Here is a 19,160-nt window from a genome sequence, read left to right on the forward strand (position 1 = left end):
TTCATCTTCAGAAACATCCTCCAGCTCCTTTACTTTTCCAGCAACTCCTCTCTGAATTCTGGACCCCCTAGATTATGTTTGAGATCCATCTTTCCACTCTGAGGACATCTGAGGGACTGGTCATAACTTACAGACGCTCTCTGATGCTCAAGAAGGCAACACCATACGTTATGAGTCGGGGGGGTGTAAACTTTTGAACAGGACCATCAGTGTCATTTATTATTTTGTCTTTGGGGGAAACAAGTCAATATTTTATGTAGCTTCTAAAGGGCAGGACTAAATGAGGAAAAATAAGATCTCAGACTGTCAATGTTCAAAAGTTTACACCCCCCCGGATCTTAATGTGGAGTATATATAAAGGTGTCTGTTATGTAACTTACTCAGGTCAGGCCTGCTTTTATTTTTTCTTAAGCAATCATTCTTAGAAAGAAATAGTTAACTTTATATTCTGTAAAGGTTGATTCAGTATCCATTTTCCCCCAATAAAAGGCTTTCAGGATCATCATGTGACCTCAGTGTTGAGTCGAGCACAGGTCAGCATTCCTCTCGTTCTCTGTCTCTCTCTCTCTCTCTCTCTCTATTCACTTGAGAAGCACAAGGACAAATAGAAGAGTAAATGGGTTTTTAATTGGCCTGGGAATCCTCTGACTTCAATTACTCAGTTAGACAGAGTGACAGGCAGCTCGAGACGGCAAAAAAAAAAATGGCGAGAGACACCGAGTGAGAAACGCTGCAGTTTTAAATAACGTTTAGCAGCTCGGCTCTAATTAAGTCGGCCCGCCACCGTCGAAATTAATTAAAGCTATCTGTAATTGCATATTAATGTTTTAATGACACAACCAGTTAAAATCCCGATGTCGTAAAGCCGAAAGCGCGCTCACTGAAACACCGCAAAAACCACTGACAAGACTGGAAGGAAATCTGCAGTGGTCTGCGTGGAGCTCAGAAGTGATTGAAGTGGTTTAATGCACCGATTAAAAATGCCTCATTGACTCTCATACAGATTTAAACTCATGATTTTCTCATGATTTAATGTTATTTCTTGCTTCTAACATTCGCCTTCATGTTGCATTTTTTACTTATGCTTTGATTTATTTGTCGTTTTTGTCACTTATGCTAGTTTCTTTCAGCTCGTCCTTCTAATCTGTTGCCATAGTTACAGCTCTTTCTGTATTTTTGGTAAAGCTTGTAAAATCTTTAGCTGCCTCCGTTTTAGGAAATGACGACCAGTTTTACTCTGTTGACCAAGAGCCAAGGAGTAACGTTTTGCTATTTTCAGCCGAAAATATTTCGGCTGAATTTTAAACCTTCCCTGGTCCTTCTCCCTATCGATCCGGTGTTTGTCATTTTACTGACTTAAGCGCTTGGAACCGAATTTAGTTGAGCCTCACAGCGGGTGGAAGGGTCGAGCCAATTTTTTTAAACAGGAGTCCAAATGGTTTTGACACTGAAGGATGAAGCTGCCTGCTCAGCCTACATGCTGCAGTTTTTATAGGCATGTATCTGTGTGATGGAGAGAGAGAGGGGGAATTAAGGATGTGTGTTTGTGTGTGTCTGTTGTTCTTTGCTTTGAACCTGGTGCGGAAAAGAACAAGAGCTTTGAAAGCAGGTGACCTGAATGTAGGAGCTGCCGGTTGGGTTTGGATGACGGTTCGTCCTTTAGATCCATATGGTACGGCGCGATAGCTCAGCAGCTCCAAAGGTGGCTTTATGTTCCGGCTGTAGCTAATGAGATTCAGCTTCTGTATCAGCACACCGCACACCACACACCAGCACAGAAGATGAAGACATTTGACTCGAGCTGGAGGAGGACGTAGCGAGAGGAGAGAAAACGTAGAGAGGCAGATCTTCAGACTGATGATGTTTCCACCCAACAACCGTGCTTTAAGTTCGTCCCTGCGGGGTTTGCTGAAATTTGCTTATTTAATTATTTATTTTCCTTTCGTACCATCAGTCAAGCGGTGAAAGAAAACAGCTTTTGGGTTAGGGTACTCTGTGTATTCGCACCGTAGAAGTGCTCCGGGGTGATGATCTCAGTCAGTTATCAGGAAAGCCAATCATCTTATTTACCCCAGAGAACAGGCTTTTCACACGTGGAGTATTTCCCCCTGGGTCCTAGAAAACGCTATGTAAATGTAATCCTGGGTTTATGTAGTTAGAGGTTTCACACTGCTCCTACAGTACTTTCCCCGGGGTTAACACTGAATCCTGGCTCTTCACAATCTGCCCTTGTTTCACACGCTACATTCCTAAACCCCGCCTTCACCTTCTGCTGATTTGCATATTCATATATCAACAGCTCTGATTGGATAAATCCAGCGTGAGCGCTTTAAATAACGACTCGTCTCACGCTTTCACTTTTATCAGTGAGGAGAAAAGTTCAGGTCTGTGCTTCTGCACCCGAGCAGCTTCTGTTATCTTTCACCGCTTCAGCATCTTTATTGCTCTGTTTAACTTTGTCGTCTAGTCGATCAGACGTTCATTCGTTCATTGATCACAGACTTCCGCTAATTATTCAGTGTGACGTATCTCCTCCTCCTTACTTCTGTGTGTTTTAAGTCTCGCTACGTCCTGGTTTTCATGTGGTTTTCACATGCTGCACACTTTCTGATTGGTTATCCGTTGCTAAGCAACCAGCCGTAACATTCCAACAGTGCATCGTTTCACTCTGTACACATTCAGCACCACGGTGGGGACTCTGGACCATTCCTCTGAACGAGGCCTTCTGTGGTATCTCTGGAAGATCTCTCATCTCGGATGTGATCTCAGTACTTGAAACTAACAGCTAGCACCACAGAGCTGCTCTATGTTTCATCAGGATCTTCTTCTGATCTCCTTGGAGAACTCTCAGATCTTCAGATCTCACCATCTTACAGAACACAGAACCTTGAAGAACCGTAACTGACTCTTCCTCATGATTCTGACCTGACTCGGCCCTGCAGCTTTCATGAAGCTCGTCATCTCCGTGTCTCATAAGCAGGGTTTCTTTATGAAGATGAGAGAGAACCATTTCTCCATGTATCTGATGAGGTGCAGACCTGAGATCTGATGTGTGTGTGTGTGTGTGTGTGTGTGTGTGTGTATTTACCGAGATCAGTGTGGGAGTTATTTTTAGCCGTGTTGGCTGGAACACATTCAGAAGTGTATTAATAAGCTGCAGCGGCGTAGGCGGGATGTGCATTAATGCTGAGCAGATGATCGTGTGTGAGAGTCAGATGGTGTGGAACGACGGCAGATTTACAACCTGCACACACACACACACACACACACACACAACGATGGTGTGTTCACACACACACACAGCTTATTAATATAAGAGTAAGTTCAATTGAATCTCAGTTGAGTTCAGGTGGCTTTTTGACAGTAGTGTGTACAGTACAGTATCAACAACAACATCCTCACACACAACAATAAGCATTAACAACACTGATATTAATAATAAAGACAGCAGGGGTGATGATGATGATGATGATGATGATATTAGAAAGATCTGTCTGTTTCCCTTACTCTTGGTCTCCCTTTCTGTCTCACTCTCTCTCTGTCTGTATGACTGACTGTTTCTATCACGCTCTTTCTTTCTCTGTCTTTCTCTCTATCTGTCTGCCTGTTTCCCTCATTTGCTGTCTCTCTCTGTCTCTTTCTCTCTGCCTGTCTGTCTGTCTGGTCTGTTTCCCCCACTCTTTGTCCCTCTGTCTGTCTGTTTCCCTTACTCGTTGTCTGTCTGTCTGTCTGTCTGTCTGTCTATTTCCCTCAATCTTTGTCTCTCTCTCCCTCTCTGTGTTTGTGAGTCTTTTTGTCTGCTCCCTCTCTCTTTCTATCTTTCTGTTATGCTGTCTGTCTGTCCTTTTCTTTCTCTTTCTTTCTGTCTGCCTGTCAGTATTCAATTCAATCCTGTTCTCTCTCTCTGGCTTGTCTGTCTGTCTCCTTTTTGTTATTTCAATTGTTTTTTAAAATGAGTTAGTTTAGGCCTGTCTATCTGATTGTCTATCTGATTCTCTCTCTCTATTTCTCTGACTCACTCCCTGTGTGTGTGTGTGTGTGTAGGAACTCACCGTGGCTGGGCAGCTGTACAGATGCGTTTACTACATGAACTGGTGTATGCGTCCCGGCGCATGGGGAACCCCGCCCTCAGCGTCCGCCACCTCTCCTTCCTCTTACAGACCATGCTGGACTTCCTGTCAGATCAAGGTCTGTCTTTAGCACCCCTACACACACACACACACACAATCGATCAGACATGCTCAGATCCACACAAACACTTCCACATATACATACACACACATTTAACCTCACGCACATACTCACTCTGGAGCCTCCTTGCTACAGGCAATGCTTGACTTTCTGTAAGACCAAGCACACCAAGGTCTCTCTCTCTCTCTCTCTCTCTCTCTCTTACAACATTAAACTTTTCCTCAGTTTAGAGACATGAAGGAAACATTAAGAAAAAAAGTTTAAGATAGAGAGTAAAAAGAAGGAAAGAGGGATTAAAGACTAAAAGCAGAGAGCTGAGTAGTTCAGGGTTACAGGTTTTGCTCAAGGGCACCACTGACACACACACACACACACACACTGTTTGCCTTTGTATATATCTAAATAACAACACACTACGAAGAATGAATACTCTATAAGCACTTCCTGTAGTTCGGTTCTTAGAGCTCAGTCATTATTAGGTTGAAGTGAAGTTATAATTAAACAGGACATTTTGAACCTTAATCTTCTGGCGCCATCCAAACCCTTGACACCCAATCGAATGATGTGCTGCTGAGCGTGATGTCTGAGGCCATGGTGCTCTCACAGATGAGTCAGAGGTTCTCCTCAGGTGAGGGCATGGTGCACCTGGCAGAAGAGTATCTTGGGATCTTATTCACGGATGATGGAAAAAAGACACCACAAAATTTACAAGTAGATTGAGGTCAGCAAACCTGAATTGATGGGAAGCAGCTGAGGTGATTTGGGCTTGTAATAAGGATGGCCCAGGGTTGGCTCCTGTTAGAGGGGTAGAGAAGACCAGGAAACACCTGCACAGAGACACTTTAAGTTTCTAGAACAAATTTCAGATTTGGACTAGCAGAGAGTCAAGACCAAGTCTTAAGGAGGGGACAAGGCCAAGTCAGGATCAATTCTTAATGGGGGGGTCAAGTCCAAGTCAAGAACAAGTCTTAAAGGGCAGGGGGTCAAGACTAAGTCAAAATCATGTCTTAAAGGGGGGGGTGTCAAGACAAAGTTTTAAAATGGGGGGTCAAGACTAAGTCTTATTTGGGGGTCAAGTCTTAGAGGTGTAAGGTGTCAAGATTAAGTCAAAATAAAGTCTTAAGGGTTGGGAGGTCAAGTCCAAGTCAAGACAAAGTGGGGGTCAAGACCAAGTCTTGGTTGGGAGGAGGTGCTTAAGACCAGGTCTTAAAGGGAGGTGGGGGGGGCGGTCCAGGCCAAGTCAAAATCAAGTCTTAAGGAGGGCTTTAGTCTAAGTCAGAATCAAGTTTGTAGGGGGGGTCAGGTCTAAGTCAAGAACATGTGAAAAAGAAAGCAAAGTCTGAGTCAAGACTGAGACTGAAAACACTCAAATCCTTGGAAGTTTATCTAGTTGGCTTCATTTGTGAACCCAGCTATTGATTCAGCTGGCATCGCCTATTGTCAAAATGTTGTGCATCTGAAATGAAATACACCATGAACATTTTTTCAATCCCTCAAATAAGACCACAATCACATTTAATGACGTCTGGAGTCTGAGACAGGTCCAAGTCCATGCAGGAAACCTCTTGAGACTTTACATCTCTAAAGTTCTGGGATCTACCCCTGCAGGAGCTGGAGCTTGTGGTTGTGGATAAAGACATCTGGCCTGGGCTGAATGAAGGAATGAAGCTGATGGTCTATAATCCGCTTATCCTAAATCAGTTGATTCAGTTGATGTGGATTGTTGCCCGAGACTCCGTCCAAACTGTACACACTGAAACAGATGGCAGGGAACAGTCATGGAGATTTGAAATTTATTTATTATATCTGTTAGGCTGGGGATGTTTCAGCTGTTTACCATTCCTGCCCACTCCCACAGTTGTTTGTATGTGCCCCCAGTTTGAACTTGGTCCAGTCCTGTTGAAGTAAATAAAAAATGGTCTCCTTGAGCTGCGTACAGCAGTAAGGCTGGTTTGGTTAGCTGAGTCCGCAATGACAACAAAGAGAAACCGGCTAATATCCATCCTCGCTTCCTTCTGCCATCGTGAGCCATGGTGTTATTTCCTCTGCGATGTGCCTCTAGCTCTGGGTTCTTGAATTAATTATAAGGATGTTGTTGGCTGCTGTCAATGCCTACAATACGCTAATGGCTTTTACCAATGCTAACGCCATGAATTCATACTTCTATTACTCAGTAATGAACAGACAACACTAAAACTAGCGATCTCAACGGTTTTGCTTATGGCAATCAAAGCAAAGCTGTTTGTGTAAATGTCTAGAAGAATTACAACAGCAGCATGATGCCATACAAACACCCTGGTAAAACTTTTTCAACATAAAACTTGCCAAGAGGAGGTCCTGACTAGCAGCTAACACCAGCTAGGTGAGGCAAATAATGTCTACAGATGGCACTCAAGTGTGAAAATCACAACTTTTCACTGGTATCCAGAAGTTTGGTGGTTAAGTAGATTTTATTTAGTCATTACAACACAGTGAAATTCTTCCTTCGCACATCCTATCCTTGGAGGGTTGGGGTCATAGTGAAGGGTCAGGCATGATGCAGTACCCCTGGAACAGTTGGTTGGGCGTTGCTTGAGGGCCCAACAGTGGCAGCTTGGTGGTGCTGGGGCTTAAACCCCAATCTTCTGGTCAACAACCTGAGTCTTAAGTACTTGAGCTACCACAGATGGGGCTGGGATTTGAACTCACAACCTTCCAATTGTTCTTGATGACCATCCATTCAAGAGGGATGCAAATGGATAAAAAAAAAAACAAACATATATTGCTGAAAGCCAAGTAAAACCAGACTCGGTCCAAGCTAACCGATGGAGCTGTATGTACATCATCCTTCTAATATTATAAAGAGAGATTCTAGTAGTCTAAGTGCAAGAACACTCGTAGTAATGCAGAATGATGGAGATACATATAAATGTTCTCAGATGCCCCCGATTGGTTAATACATAGTTTCAGTATCAATGATTATTTGCGCTAGCTTCTGCCTGAAACTTTTTTGTTTTGTTTTGTTTTGTGTTTTTAACTCCAGATTTTTTTTCCATATATAAAATGGATGAGGATGCAGGTGTCCTGACCTGTAAGAGTGATGAATGAGACTCTAAAGTTCCTGAACGCATGAATATAAATACCTCATTATCCCTCCGAACCAACTGACCTTAAAGCCGTATTCCTTCTTTACCCAGGATCCAGTTTTTTAAATAATCATATACCACCGTTCTCTCTTGTGCAGAAATAATGAATTTTCTACAATTAAATTAGAGGAAAAGTGTGGCTTTAGTGCAGAATGGAAGTTAAACAACATCAAAAAGGGCAAAAATAATGAAAAGAATCGAATAATCATCACTGATTATTTATTGATAAAATATTGAGGTGCTACACAGATTTAAAGATATTAAAGCAGCAGTGTGTAATATTTAGAGTCCCCTTGCTGCATGGAAGCGGTAATGCAACCCAAGAAGCCTCACAGCTCTTCTTTTCAGATTAGTTTATACATCTCTTGTGGTTTGCCTTCTAACCAACAAAAGGCAAGCTGTAATCTGAAACTGGAGCTCATTTCAGGGCCAGAAATATGTAACCTGACTCAAAGCAATAAAGAATCTAGCCTGTGTTTTAATATTGTAAAAGAAACTTTTCTTATCCATGCTAGTTTCTTTGGGTTGACGTGAAAGGAATAATTGCGGTGGTTTACTCTGGACACCGAGCTAATTTCAGGGCCAGAAAAATGTAAACTGATACTTTAACAAAAAAAATTAGGAAACCACATTGTAATATCGGAAATCTGTTTTTCTCCCCCTAAGGTTTATTTTAAATTGTAGAATAAATACATGTCTAAGGTTTAAATGTTACAGACTGTTGCTTTAATATTTAATAACTTTAATTTCTTGATGATTTTCTCAGTGTTAGTCAGTGCTCCAGATGTGCTGGGGTTTATTTAACATCAGGACCGCCCAGATGAAATCAGCTGCTTAAACTTTTTTTTTTCTTTTCTTTTATTGTTGGTATTAATCTCTTGGCAGGTTAGCAGTGTGTAAATTAGCAACAAGATGAACAAGCTCGCACCTTGTTCAAATGTTTTATTTGTTTGGTTTGTTTTGTTTCCCGCCATCAGAGATTTCTTAACGGTAATTTGGGCAGGAAGTTGAACTGTTGAACGGTTTACGCACACGCGCGCACACACACACACACACACACACACACACACACACACACACACACACACCCTTGTTGTACTTTAAGGTGTTTAGCCGTGTTCTTATTGCTGTCGTGAGATTTAAAGTTGCAGATCGCTCTAGCTGTAGCTTGTTAATTAGCTTCATTACTCATGTAACGTGTCCTTCCTGACTCGCTGCTCCGGCTACACACTCCCTTTACTGCTCCTGCAAGTGGACTCATGGAGGCAGTAAAGGAGGCAGTTTAGCGGTCTGACTCATTTACACGCCATACGAATGAGGCCACTTGCTGCGGGAGGGTTCAGTGCAGAGGTATTTAGAGTTTTTTAATGTAGTTTGATTAGAATTAGTGACACAGGCATTTGCATAAAAATAAATCTCTTTTTTTCTTTTTTTTTTTCTTTTTTAGCAACCAATACAGTAAGTAATTGAAAGGAATTTTAGATGTTTAAAATTTTGTATAATAAAAATGTACCTGAATTCATATTGGCTAATTAAATAAAAAAAAATAAACTGCTTTAAAATTTAATTTATACAAAAATTGTCCTGTGTTAAAAACTTTTATTTAACTTTGTTTAATTTTATAGTATTTAATTTTGTTTTGTTTTATATTATTTTATTCTTATCTTATCTTCGTTTAGTTTTCTTTTTAATTTATTTTGTTTTAATTATTTTTTATTTTACTTTATTTTATTTTATTAAAAGTACCTTATGGGTAATTTTATGCTCCTAAGGCATGTATTGTTATTGACTAGATACCTGATTTATACATTACTACTACTACTACACACACACACACACACACCCCAGTGTTTATCACCGGACCAAATGATGAAATTGTTTGTAACGCAAGTTTATTCCAGTCTCGCTGAAAAATGGAACGTTGTTTGGAGAATGATGTCTCTGGTGTGGTCCTTAGAAGCAAATCTGATATTGATTGACAGCTGGTACACAGCTATGCTAGAGTGTGTGTGTTTGGTTAAGGTATAATCCATACAGCATTTGAGGAGTGTCACTGAGGTTGGTGAATTGAACCAAAAAAACAAAAAATCAGCAGCATCCCTGTCTCATATTCTTCTAAATATTAGCTCTGCATCCTTTACCTCCTTCCTGACTCTCAAATACTGAAGAATCTTTTTAGAGCTGTAGCTCAAACTCTGGGGATCAGTGTAGAGAGAGTCAGAAGTCCACGTGGACATTATCCTCTTCACTCACTCCAATAAAACTGTATTTGTTTTCAAAACTTGTAAATCACTAAAACATGGATTGAGAGATGGATGGATAGAAGTAAAGATGGATGGCTGGATGAATGGATAGAAAAATGGATGGATGGGTGGATGGATAGATGAAGGATGAGGAGATAGAGGGATAGATAAGTGGGTAGATGGAAGGATGCATGAATGGATGGATAGATGTGGGGTAGGGAGATAGAGGGATAGATAAGTGAGTAGATGGATGGATGGATAGATGAGGGGTAGGGAGATAGAGGGATAGATAAGTGGATGGATGGATGGATAGATGAGGAATAGGGATATAGAGGGATAGATAAATGGATGAATAGATAGGCAGATACAGGTATAGATAAGTGGATGGATGGAGAGATGAGTGATAGGGAGGTGGATGGATATAGAGATGGATGAAATTGAAGTACAGGTGTATGGAGAGATGAATGGATAGATAAGTGGATGGATGGATGGAGGATGGATAGATGAAGGATAGGGAGGTAGTGACGTACGGTGGTGGTAGTGACGTACGGTGGTGGTAGTGGCGTACGGTGGTTGCCACGGCAATGAAAACACCCAAGCCCGACTACACGGATGAGCCCAGTCATTTCCCCGCAGTTATTTATGGGACGCGTTAATTGGATCTAGGTTGGATGTAAGAGCTGGGAGTCGGACTTGCTGTGTCTCGTGACGCCACGGCGCGCCACACAAGCCCAGTCCTCTCATTAAGACACACTGAGTGCAGAGCGCCACACTGCACCAAACCCATCAGACATGCTGCTTCGCTTGTTAAGAAAAGACACAATCCTCCTGTTAATAAATCGGCGTGTACGCCAAACCCACACCTCATTTAAAATCCTCTCCGTCCGCGCCGTTAGCCCGAGTCCGCCATCTGAAATCTTTTATTTAAGGCTTTGTGGCCAGACACGGAGACACAGAGACACGGACACACGGAGACGGAGGGCGTGAAGGCTTCTTTCCACCTCTAGAGGTGACCACATGAAAATAATGAGAGATAGAAGGATGAAGAGCTCAAGCTGAGGGAGGAGGTAGATTGAAATAAAAACACACAGCAGGTGGAAAGACCAGCGCGGACTAAAAGGCGGACCTCCCGCAGTCGGAGGGTGAGGCGCGGGATCGCTCGGACCCGGGCCGCCGAATAATTAGCCGTGTGGTGAGGCGTGTCGGCGTCAGAGCGGGTCACGCTGGCTGGAGGAGTTGTGTGATGATGAGCTATTTTTACCAACAGTTGTGAGAATAAAGCGCTTTAATTAGAGCCCATGAGCTCAGAGCGGAGCGCAGCCACAGCTTCAGAGTTCTGCTCAAATCAGAGGTGTAAATTACTACCATGTTTTTTTGCTTCTGTGAGTATTTGCAGTTTGGTAGCACATTTAGTGTCTTGGTTTCGTCTCGGTTCTCTCCAATGATGACTTTCTTAAAAAAAAAAAATTGAATAGAATATTTGGTGCCAATAAATTAACATTAATGCTAAAAGGTGGGAGCTGATGTATTTTCCTGCTCCTCAGAGAACTGTGTCTTTCACACCATTACACAGTTTTGCACTTTTGCCAACATGAACATGCAGCCTGGGGCATTTCTGTAGAAAAGTGTAAAATAAAGGGCGGTGCAAATCACCCACAGAGCGATTAACCCCAGAGAAATGTGACACTTAATAGTAATGAAGAGCAGGTAGTAAATTAGCAGAAGAAAATTCTAGCAGGAGGTTTATCACAGTGATGATACATTATCTATTTTCAGCAATTTAATAAAGCTCTAAGCTGTACATTAATAGCCTTGGAGGAGGGAGAGGGGGAGAGAGGAGGGAGGGAGAGAGAAGGGGGAAAGAGGGTGAAAGTGGGTGAGGTGAGAGAGAGGGAGAGAGAGGGGGAAAGAGGGTGAAAGTGGGTAAGGTGAGAGAGAGGGAGAGAGAGGGGGAAAGAGGGTGAAAGTGGGTGAGGGCGAGAGAGAGGGGGAAAGAGGGCGAGAGAGAGACAGAGACAGAGAGAGAAAGTGTCCTTGAGGGTGTAGAGTTATTCTCACGTTGATACTATAGAAAACTCTCAATCGTGTGTGTGTGTGTGTGTGTGTGTGAGAGAAGCAGAGATGGTTTAAACACTCGACTCAAGCACTCAATGAGATGCTTGACCTGGGTCATCCCTCTGGCCCTGAGCTAATCTCACTTACACACACACACACACACACACACACACTCCCACACACTCTCTCTCTCTTTCAGCCCAGACTGCTATAGACTTCACTCCATATAGATATAAATACCATCAAATTACAGCTGCACTTTAACCTGGTTCATTTTAAATCCAATGTGCCGGAGCGCTTAAAAACCCTACACACACACACACACACGGCTTTAAACTCACCTTCTCGCCTTCACTAATAGCACCTCTGCTCCTGAAAAAGCAGACAGCGTCCTGGGGGAGAACAGGAGCAGAGCCAACACTCGCCATGGTAATTGCACTTCTCCCCAGTGCTTTCAACCTTTCTTTTTTTCCTCTCTCTCCTCATGTCAGCTTTTCTCTCTTTCCTTCTCCCCCTTTTTTTCTTTTCCTTTATATTTGTACACGTTAAAGGAAAAGGTAATGGAAATACAGTGATGATGGAACCCCTGCTTGTTTTACAGGACAGTGCAGCATGAGAGACTGTCAGTATACTCTTGGCAATACTATTGGCACCCTGGAAATGGAGTTTCTCCTGTTTTTATCGTGTCCATGTTGATGATCGAGTGTCTTTGTCATGTCCCACTCCACAGTGGAGGTTAATATGAAGCTCATGTGATAGTAGACACTGAGAACTTTAAGAATTTGTAGTGTTTCAGGAGGATTTCTGTTTCTCTAGACTACTAGGGGTGATATATTCATAAAACAGTTCTGGATATATTTTTTCTCCATAGAAATGTTTGTATCTTCAAAGTAAATGTTGATCTCAAACCCATTTCTGCTCTCTGAGATGTTCTCCAAGTGCTTGTTCATCTAAAAAGCAGCTCAAACTTCATCTTCAACCAGTAAAACTCTGTGTACGGTTCTCCAACAGAGGGAAAAACGCACGTCTAAAACACACTGAAAGCCAACAGACTCATATCCTGAGCATCATTCATTCCTTCACACTGATTGAAAACATCCCATAAGTCCATTCTGCTGGTGGACTGGAACACCAGGAATTCATCTTTATTAAATTTGTCATTAAATAACATTATAAAGAGATTCAGATTTTTTTTCTCTGCCAGTCTTTCTATCGTGACCCTTGTGTATCATACTGTAGAAACGTCTTCGATTGTGATGTGATATTTTTCTCATATCTCTCCACCTCCACTGATGAAATCCTTCAGCATGTTTCTTTATAAAATCATTTCGCTCCTAACTCTATCCCTTCTCTGTCCCTCTATCTCTCTCGCCTTGCCCTGTCTCCGTTGCCTCTTGTTTACTTGCTTATTTACGTTTGTGCTACATATTTTATTTGCCATGGCGGCGGTTTGGGACTCAGAGTTTCTCTTTCAGTGTTAAATCCACACCGCCTCCTCCCAGTAGGGGAGAGATTCAAGTCTCTGCTTTTTTCCTCTCCTCAGCTCTCCTCCCTCGTCAGTCTCTCGCCGGGTTTCCTGGGATTGAACTCGTGAGCGTGAAGGAAGCAGGCGGGTGTTCGGAGCGTTCCTGCTCCTGTAATCCCTGATCACCGTCCCCCCACTCTAGTAAACAACAACTTACAGCCTCGAGGTGTCACTGCTGCTGGAGCTCAAGGCTTCACGTCTGCTTTGAGCCCGTGAGTCGGCTGTAAGGGTCGGGTTCTGACGTGCGGGATGTCTCCTCTTACGGTCGGGTTCTGACGTGCGGGGTGTCTGCTCTTACGGTCGGGGTGTCGGCTATAAGGCTCGGATTCTGATGTGCGGGGTGTCTGCTCTTACGGTCGGGTTCTGACGTGCGGGGTGTCTGCTCTTACGGTCGGGTTCTGACGTGCGGGGTGTCTGCTCTTACGGTCGGGTTCTGACGTGCGGGGTGTCTGCTGTAAGGCTCGGGTTCTGACGTGCGGGGTGTCTGCTGTAAGGCTCGGGTTCTGACGTGCGGGGTGTCTGCTGTAAGGCTCGGGTTCTGACGTGCGGGGTGTCTGCTGCCTGCCGTAGCTCCTGCTCCACACTAAATTATTCATAATTCACCCTGACACTCGTCTCTGCTCCCTTTCTTTCAGAGATAAGCAGACACTCTGTCTTTCCTCAGAGCCATTTTATGTTTCTCTCCCTCTCTCTCCCTCCCTCCTCTCCCAGTATCTCTCTCTCTCTCCCTCTCCCTATTCCTCTCTCACCCTCTCCCTATTCCTCTCTCGCCCCCTCTCCCTATTCCTCTCTCGCCCTCTCTCCCTATTCCTCTCTCGCCCTCACCTTCTCTCTCTCTCTCTCTCTCTCTCTCTCTCTCTCTCTCTCTCTCTCTCTCTCTCTCTCTATTCTTCTCTTGCCCTCACCCTCTGTCTGTCTGTCTGTCTGTCTGTGTCTCTCTCTCTCTCTTCTCTTGCCCACACCCCCCCTCTTCTTCTCTTGCCCCCATTCTCCCTCTCTCTCTCTCTCCCAACCCCCCTTTCTCTTTCTCTTTCTCTCTCTCTCTTTCTCTCTCTCCCAACCCCCCTTTCTCTTTCTCTTTCTCTCTCTCTCTCTCTCTCTCTCCTCATCCTCCCTCTCTCTCTCTCTCTCTCTCTCTCTCCTCATCCTCCCTCTCTCTCTCGCGCTCTCTCTCCACATCCTCCCTCTCTCTCTCTCTCTCTCCTCATCCTCCCTCTCTCTCTCTCTCCCCCCATCCTCCCTGAGGGCGTCAGTAAGAGGCATCACTAAGGCTGTTAAATTGTTTTGAGAGTCTCTCTAAATGTCTTCGTTTTTCCTCTGGAAATGAGAAAACCACAGCTTAGACACATTAGAGAAGTTGTAATCATGGCAGTGTAAATTGACTGATTATTCTGCCACAGTAATTACGCTCAGCATCATTTCAAAAGCCCGAGCCCAACGCCCGCTCGCTTCTAAACGCCAGGGAAATTCTAGCTAGCTGCTAATGTTCTTAAATCAGACGGACTTCCATTGGTATGGTAATAGTGTAAAATGGCATTACATTACTGTGTGCGTTTGTGTGTGTGTGTAAGAGCCATGTTATACTACTGCATGCTTTTATTTTAGTAAACCAAACGGCTAAAGGTCTACAAGCTAAAACAATATTCTTATAAAATAAAAAACATTTATGTATATTTTGTTTTATTTTCATTCAGTAATATTTGATTTTATTTAAAATATATGTTAAGTGATTAAAATAAATGAAAAGAGGAAGCAGCTCCTTCTAGTGACTCACTTTAACTCTTTCCCAGTTTTATCTGTTCATACTTTCAGCTCATTTTCTTCTTTTTTAAAGCTCCATTTCTTCTTTCCTTTCCTCTCTCCCTCCTTTCCTCCTTTTCCTCCCTTTCTTTTTTCCTTTGCTTCCCTCCTGTACTGTTTTCCCCTTCTTTTCTCCTTTCCATCTTTTCTCTCCTTCTGTTTTTTTTCCATTCTTTTTTAGTTTCTGTCCATCACTGTCTCCTCTCCTTCATTCTGCTTTTGCCTAACCTTTTGATGTTTATTCTTTCTACGGTTTCTCTCTCTCTCTCTCTCTCTCTCGGTTTGTCTTACTTTATTCTTTCTTTTATTCGTTGTGGATTTTTAAAGCTCGCACTTCCCGTCTGACAGGTCCGTTCTCTCTCTCTCTCTCTCTCTCTACCTCCCCCACCCACTTCTCTCTCTCTCTCTCTCTCTCTCTCTCTCTCTCTCTCTCTCTCTCTCTCTCTCCCAACCCCCCCACCCACTTCTCTCTCTCTCAACCCCCCCACCCACTTCTCTCTCTCTCTCTCTCTCTCTCTCTCTCTCTGTCTCCATCCTTCTATCTTTGTTTCTCTCTCTCTCTCTCGTACTCTCTCTCTCTCTCCCAACCCCCCCCCCACTTCTCTCTCTCTCTCTCTCTCTCTCTCTCCATCCATATTTCTCTCTCTCTCTCTCTCTCTCTCTCTCTCTGTGAGTATCTGTATGATAGAGAGAATAATTTTAAAGTATTCCTGTAATGTCCCTGCAGCTCATGAGCTGATGTTGATAAGTTGTGCTGTAAATCCTTTCCCACGATGCTGCTTTCTGAGGAGAAAGGAAGAAAAATGGAGTCTGTGAGCCTCAGCACTTACAGAAAAAGGGACGATTTTTATCTGAGTTTTTTTTCTGCCTAATTGACTTCACCTGAGCTGCAAATACCATCTGAGGACATGACCTCAATTACCACACTGCTGCTGTTTTTTTGTTTTTCCAGAGAGCAGGAAAGATGGAAGTAGAGAAGAGCTTTAGAGGAAGCCCCAGGTAGCTGTGTAATCGAGGAGAAAGGTGTGTGTGTGTGTGTGTGTTGTGAAGTGGGCAGCTCAGGGCTGTACAGGCACATGGTGGGGAAAGGGAAATAATTGCCCGCTCTGCGTTTCAGGTTGTTTTCTCGTCTCTGGCTGAACGATAAGGTGCTGGTTAATGAAGCCGGTTATCAGAGCTTTACCCCACTGAGCAATAACCCGGAGAACGGGGCAGCTAATGGGGACACTGGAGTTTCAGCCGCACTGTACACTTTCACGCTGCAATCCATAGCAGGACATAAACACTCGCTCATTCATCCTTTCATGACTGCATTCAGGGAAAATGCACTGACTTTTTCCTTGAGAAGATTTTACTACACAAGTCGCCCTCGTGGTCTGGGTGATGGAACTTCATGAAGTTCTCAGGCACAAGACTGGAGCCGTAGCAAAGACTTTTAAACATCTCTGTCAGTGCAGCTGTTCAGGTGGAAGGTTCACAGAGCAACAGGTGTATAGGGAAGGTAAGAGAGAAGCATGCAGTCATTACAGAATGGTGAAAGCAGCCGGAGGAACAATAAGCAGTGAACTGAGCTGCAGAAGAAGACAAAAGAAAGAAACCGAGAGATGCATGTCTAAATGCGTTTAGTCAATCAGAACTCTTCTGAAATCATTCATGGTGGAACCTCGACATACAAATGGCAGCCATTACGAATTTTCACCTTAAGGCTTGAAATTTTGAAAGAAATTTGCATCGGCATGCAAACGAACCGAACCGAACTGAGCGCCAGCCAAGTTGCTTGTATGTCCGGGAGCCGTTCAAAACTTGTTGGCATCAGTGGAAAGCCAAGCGAAGCCAACTGAAGCAAGTTTATGAATTTTATGAATTTTTGTTCAGTCAGTGAAAGCTGTTGTGAAAGAGTCAAGATACCAACGTTGCCTTTGGCATGTGTTCAAAAGCTAGGGGATTTTTGGGGTGTTTTTTTGTTGACAGATCGGTGGTGTAGGTGCTCTGTTCTATTTTTAGCCCAAGCTTGGTGGCGCGACTTCCTGTGAGGAGCCTTGACATGGAATGCTTGGCTTCGGTCAGTTCTTTGTAAGCAGCCATACAGTTTACATACGCTTCGTATTGGGAATATTGGTCATATTTTTGGGCGGCTGGAACGGATTATCTGTATTTACATTGTTTCTTATGGGAACATTTGGTTCAGTACAAATTTTCACCTTAAGAGCTTGCCTCCAGAACCGATTAAATTTGTATTCTGCTATACTTTGGTGCGACAGAACAAAAATAGAACTTTACAGCAATAATTCAGTGCTATTTTGTACTTGAGTGAGTATGAACCTTGAGAACACCACACCCACAGTGAGGCATGGTTATGGGAACATCATGATATGCAGCAGCCTCTGTGCAAATGGTTCCAAGGCACTATGTCATCAGACATGTTAAAGCAGAATCTCATCAGCCAGAAACAAAGTCTGGGGAGAAAATGAGGTAAAGTAGACTTTATTTGTCACATATGCATGACTGCACAGTGAAATTTTTTTCTTCGCATACCCCATTTTTGGAGGGTTGGGGTCAGAGCACAAGGTCCGCCATGATGCAGCACCCCTTGGAGCAGGGGATTGAGGGCCTTGCTCAATGGCCCAGTGGTGGCAGCTTGGCAGTGCTGGGGCTTGAACCCCCATCAACAACCTAGAGCCTTAACCACTTGAGCTACCACTGCCCTCAATATTGATGTTTCAGCAAAACAAAAAAAGGAAGTACCAAGCCTATAGCCAAAACAACTCATGAAAACTGTCCATGGCCTAACCAGTCCACTGATTTCATAGATTTATAGTGGGATTTGAAATTGTGTGTCCATCAGTGGGACCGTTGTAACCTTGGAGAACTGAAGACAATTTACCAAGAGGAATGAGATAAAATTGCACCACAATGCTGCAAAAAGCTAATTACTTCTAATCACAGACGTCTCCAAGCTATAATCGGCTACAACAGCTTTGCAGCAAAGTACTAATGTTAGTCATTTGCAGCCGTGTCAGAATTCTTTCTTTCTTTCTTTCTTTCTTTCTTTCTTTCTTTCTTTCTTTCTTTCTTTCTTTCTTTCTTTCTGCATAATCACTGAGCTTTATGACTGAGATGTCAGTGTGGGTCAGCTCTTATCGATGATCTCCACTCATATACAGTATCATGATAACTGAGCGGCTGTCTGATGGACCTGCTTGCACTGAACTCGGAAATACTAGCACACAGATTTCTCTCTCTCTCTCTCTCTCTCTCTCTGGCAGTAAACTTATTTGTAAAATGAATCTTATTTGATGGAAAAGCCCCTTAAGGCATCGTATCTTCCAGCCTTGCTGAGCCTCTGACAGCACCGACTCATTTTGGCACGAGATATATTTTTCATCTTTAATCTCTGAAAAATGAGAATCAATACCATGTGCCCTGTTAGATCACATCCTCTTTTGTCCTGCTCCCAGTCTGCTGTCACTGCACCTTGCCAAAGCATGAAGAAATGAGAGCTATCGATTCAGCACAGCTCTTTCTTCTTTTTTTTCCTTAAGGCTTTGTGTAAATGGCATGTGTCAGCCAAACTCTGGCTCTCTGTCTTTACCCCAGTGTTAGAGGTGGAGAGTCTAGCAAGGGCAATATCAAGATCCTGCCCTTCTTCTCACTGGGAAATGGAAAGCATCACGTTTGGTCAACATCATGTTGTAATTCTGTATATGACCTTTTCCGAGGATTAGGCTGTTGTTTAGAATGGATTTAAATAGATGATTCCCTATTTTTGTAATTGTAGAAGTTGTACTGTAGTAGTAGTAGTAGTAGTAGTAGTAGTAGTAGTAATAGTAGTAGTAATAGTAGTCTAGTGGTGCTGTCAGATACACTATGTGGCCAAAGGTTTTGGGACACCCCTCCAAATCATTTAATTTGACCTCGCCCCTTAGTTGGAATTCCCTTATGGGAATTTGTGACCCTTCCTCTAGAAGCACATTTGAGGTCAGGCACTGATGTTGGATGAGAAGGCCTGGTTCACAGTCTCCACTCTAATTCATCCCAAAGTTGTTCTATGGGGTTGAGGTCAGGACTCTGTGCAGGACAGTCAAGTTCCTCCACACCAAACTCACTCATCCATGTCTTTATGGACCTTGCTTTGGTCACTGGTGTACAGTCATGTTGGAACAGGAAGGAGTCATTCCCAAACTGTTCCCACAAAGTTAGGTGCATGAAATTGTCCAAATT

At 43.3% G+C, this 19,160-nt stretch overlaps 1 protein-coding gene across 3 annotated transcripts in view; it reads left to right on the forward strand.

The window, feature by feature from the left end:
* The window catches only part of trappc9 (trafficking protein particle complex subunit 9), a 188,520-nt gene that overhangs the window by 16,093 nt on the left and 153,267 nt on the right, over positions 1–19,160 (forward strand). For all 3 annotated transcript variants that reach the window (XM_058407954.1, XM_058407955.1, XM_058407956.1), the window contains one exon: positions 4,045–4,188. In XM_058407954.1, coding sequence (XP_058263937.1) covers positions 4,045–4,188 — 144 coding nt within the window. The remainder of the gene's footprint in view (positions 1–4,044; positions 4,189–19,160) is intronic.

Source organism: Hemibagrus wyckioides, linkage group LG14 (genome assembly GCF_019097595.1).
Source record: "Hemibagrus wyckioides isolate EC202008001 linkage group LG14, SWU_Hwy_1.0, whole genome shotgun sequence".
Taxonomy (NCBI): Eukaryota; Metazoa; Chordata; class Actinopteri; order Siluriformes; family Bagridae; genus Hemibagrus; species Hemibagrus wyckioides.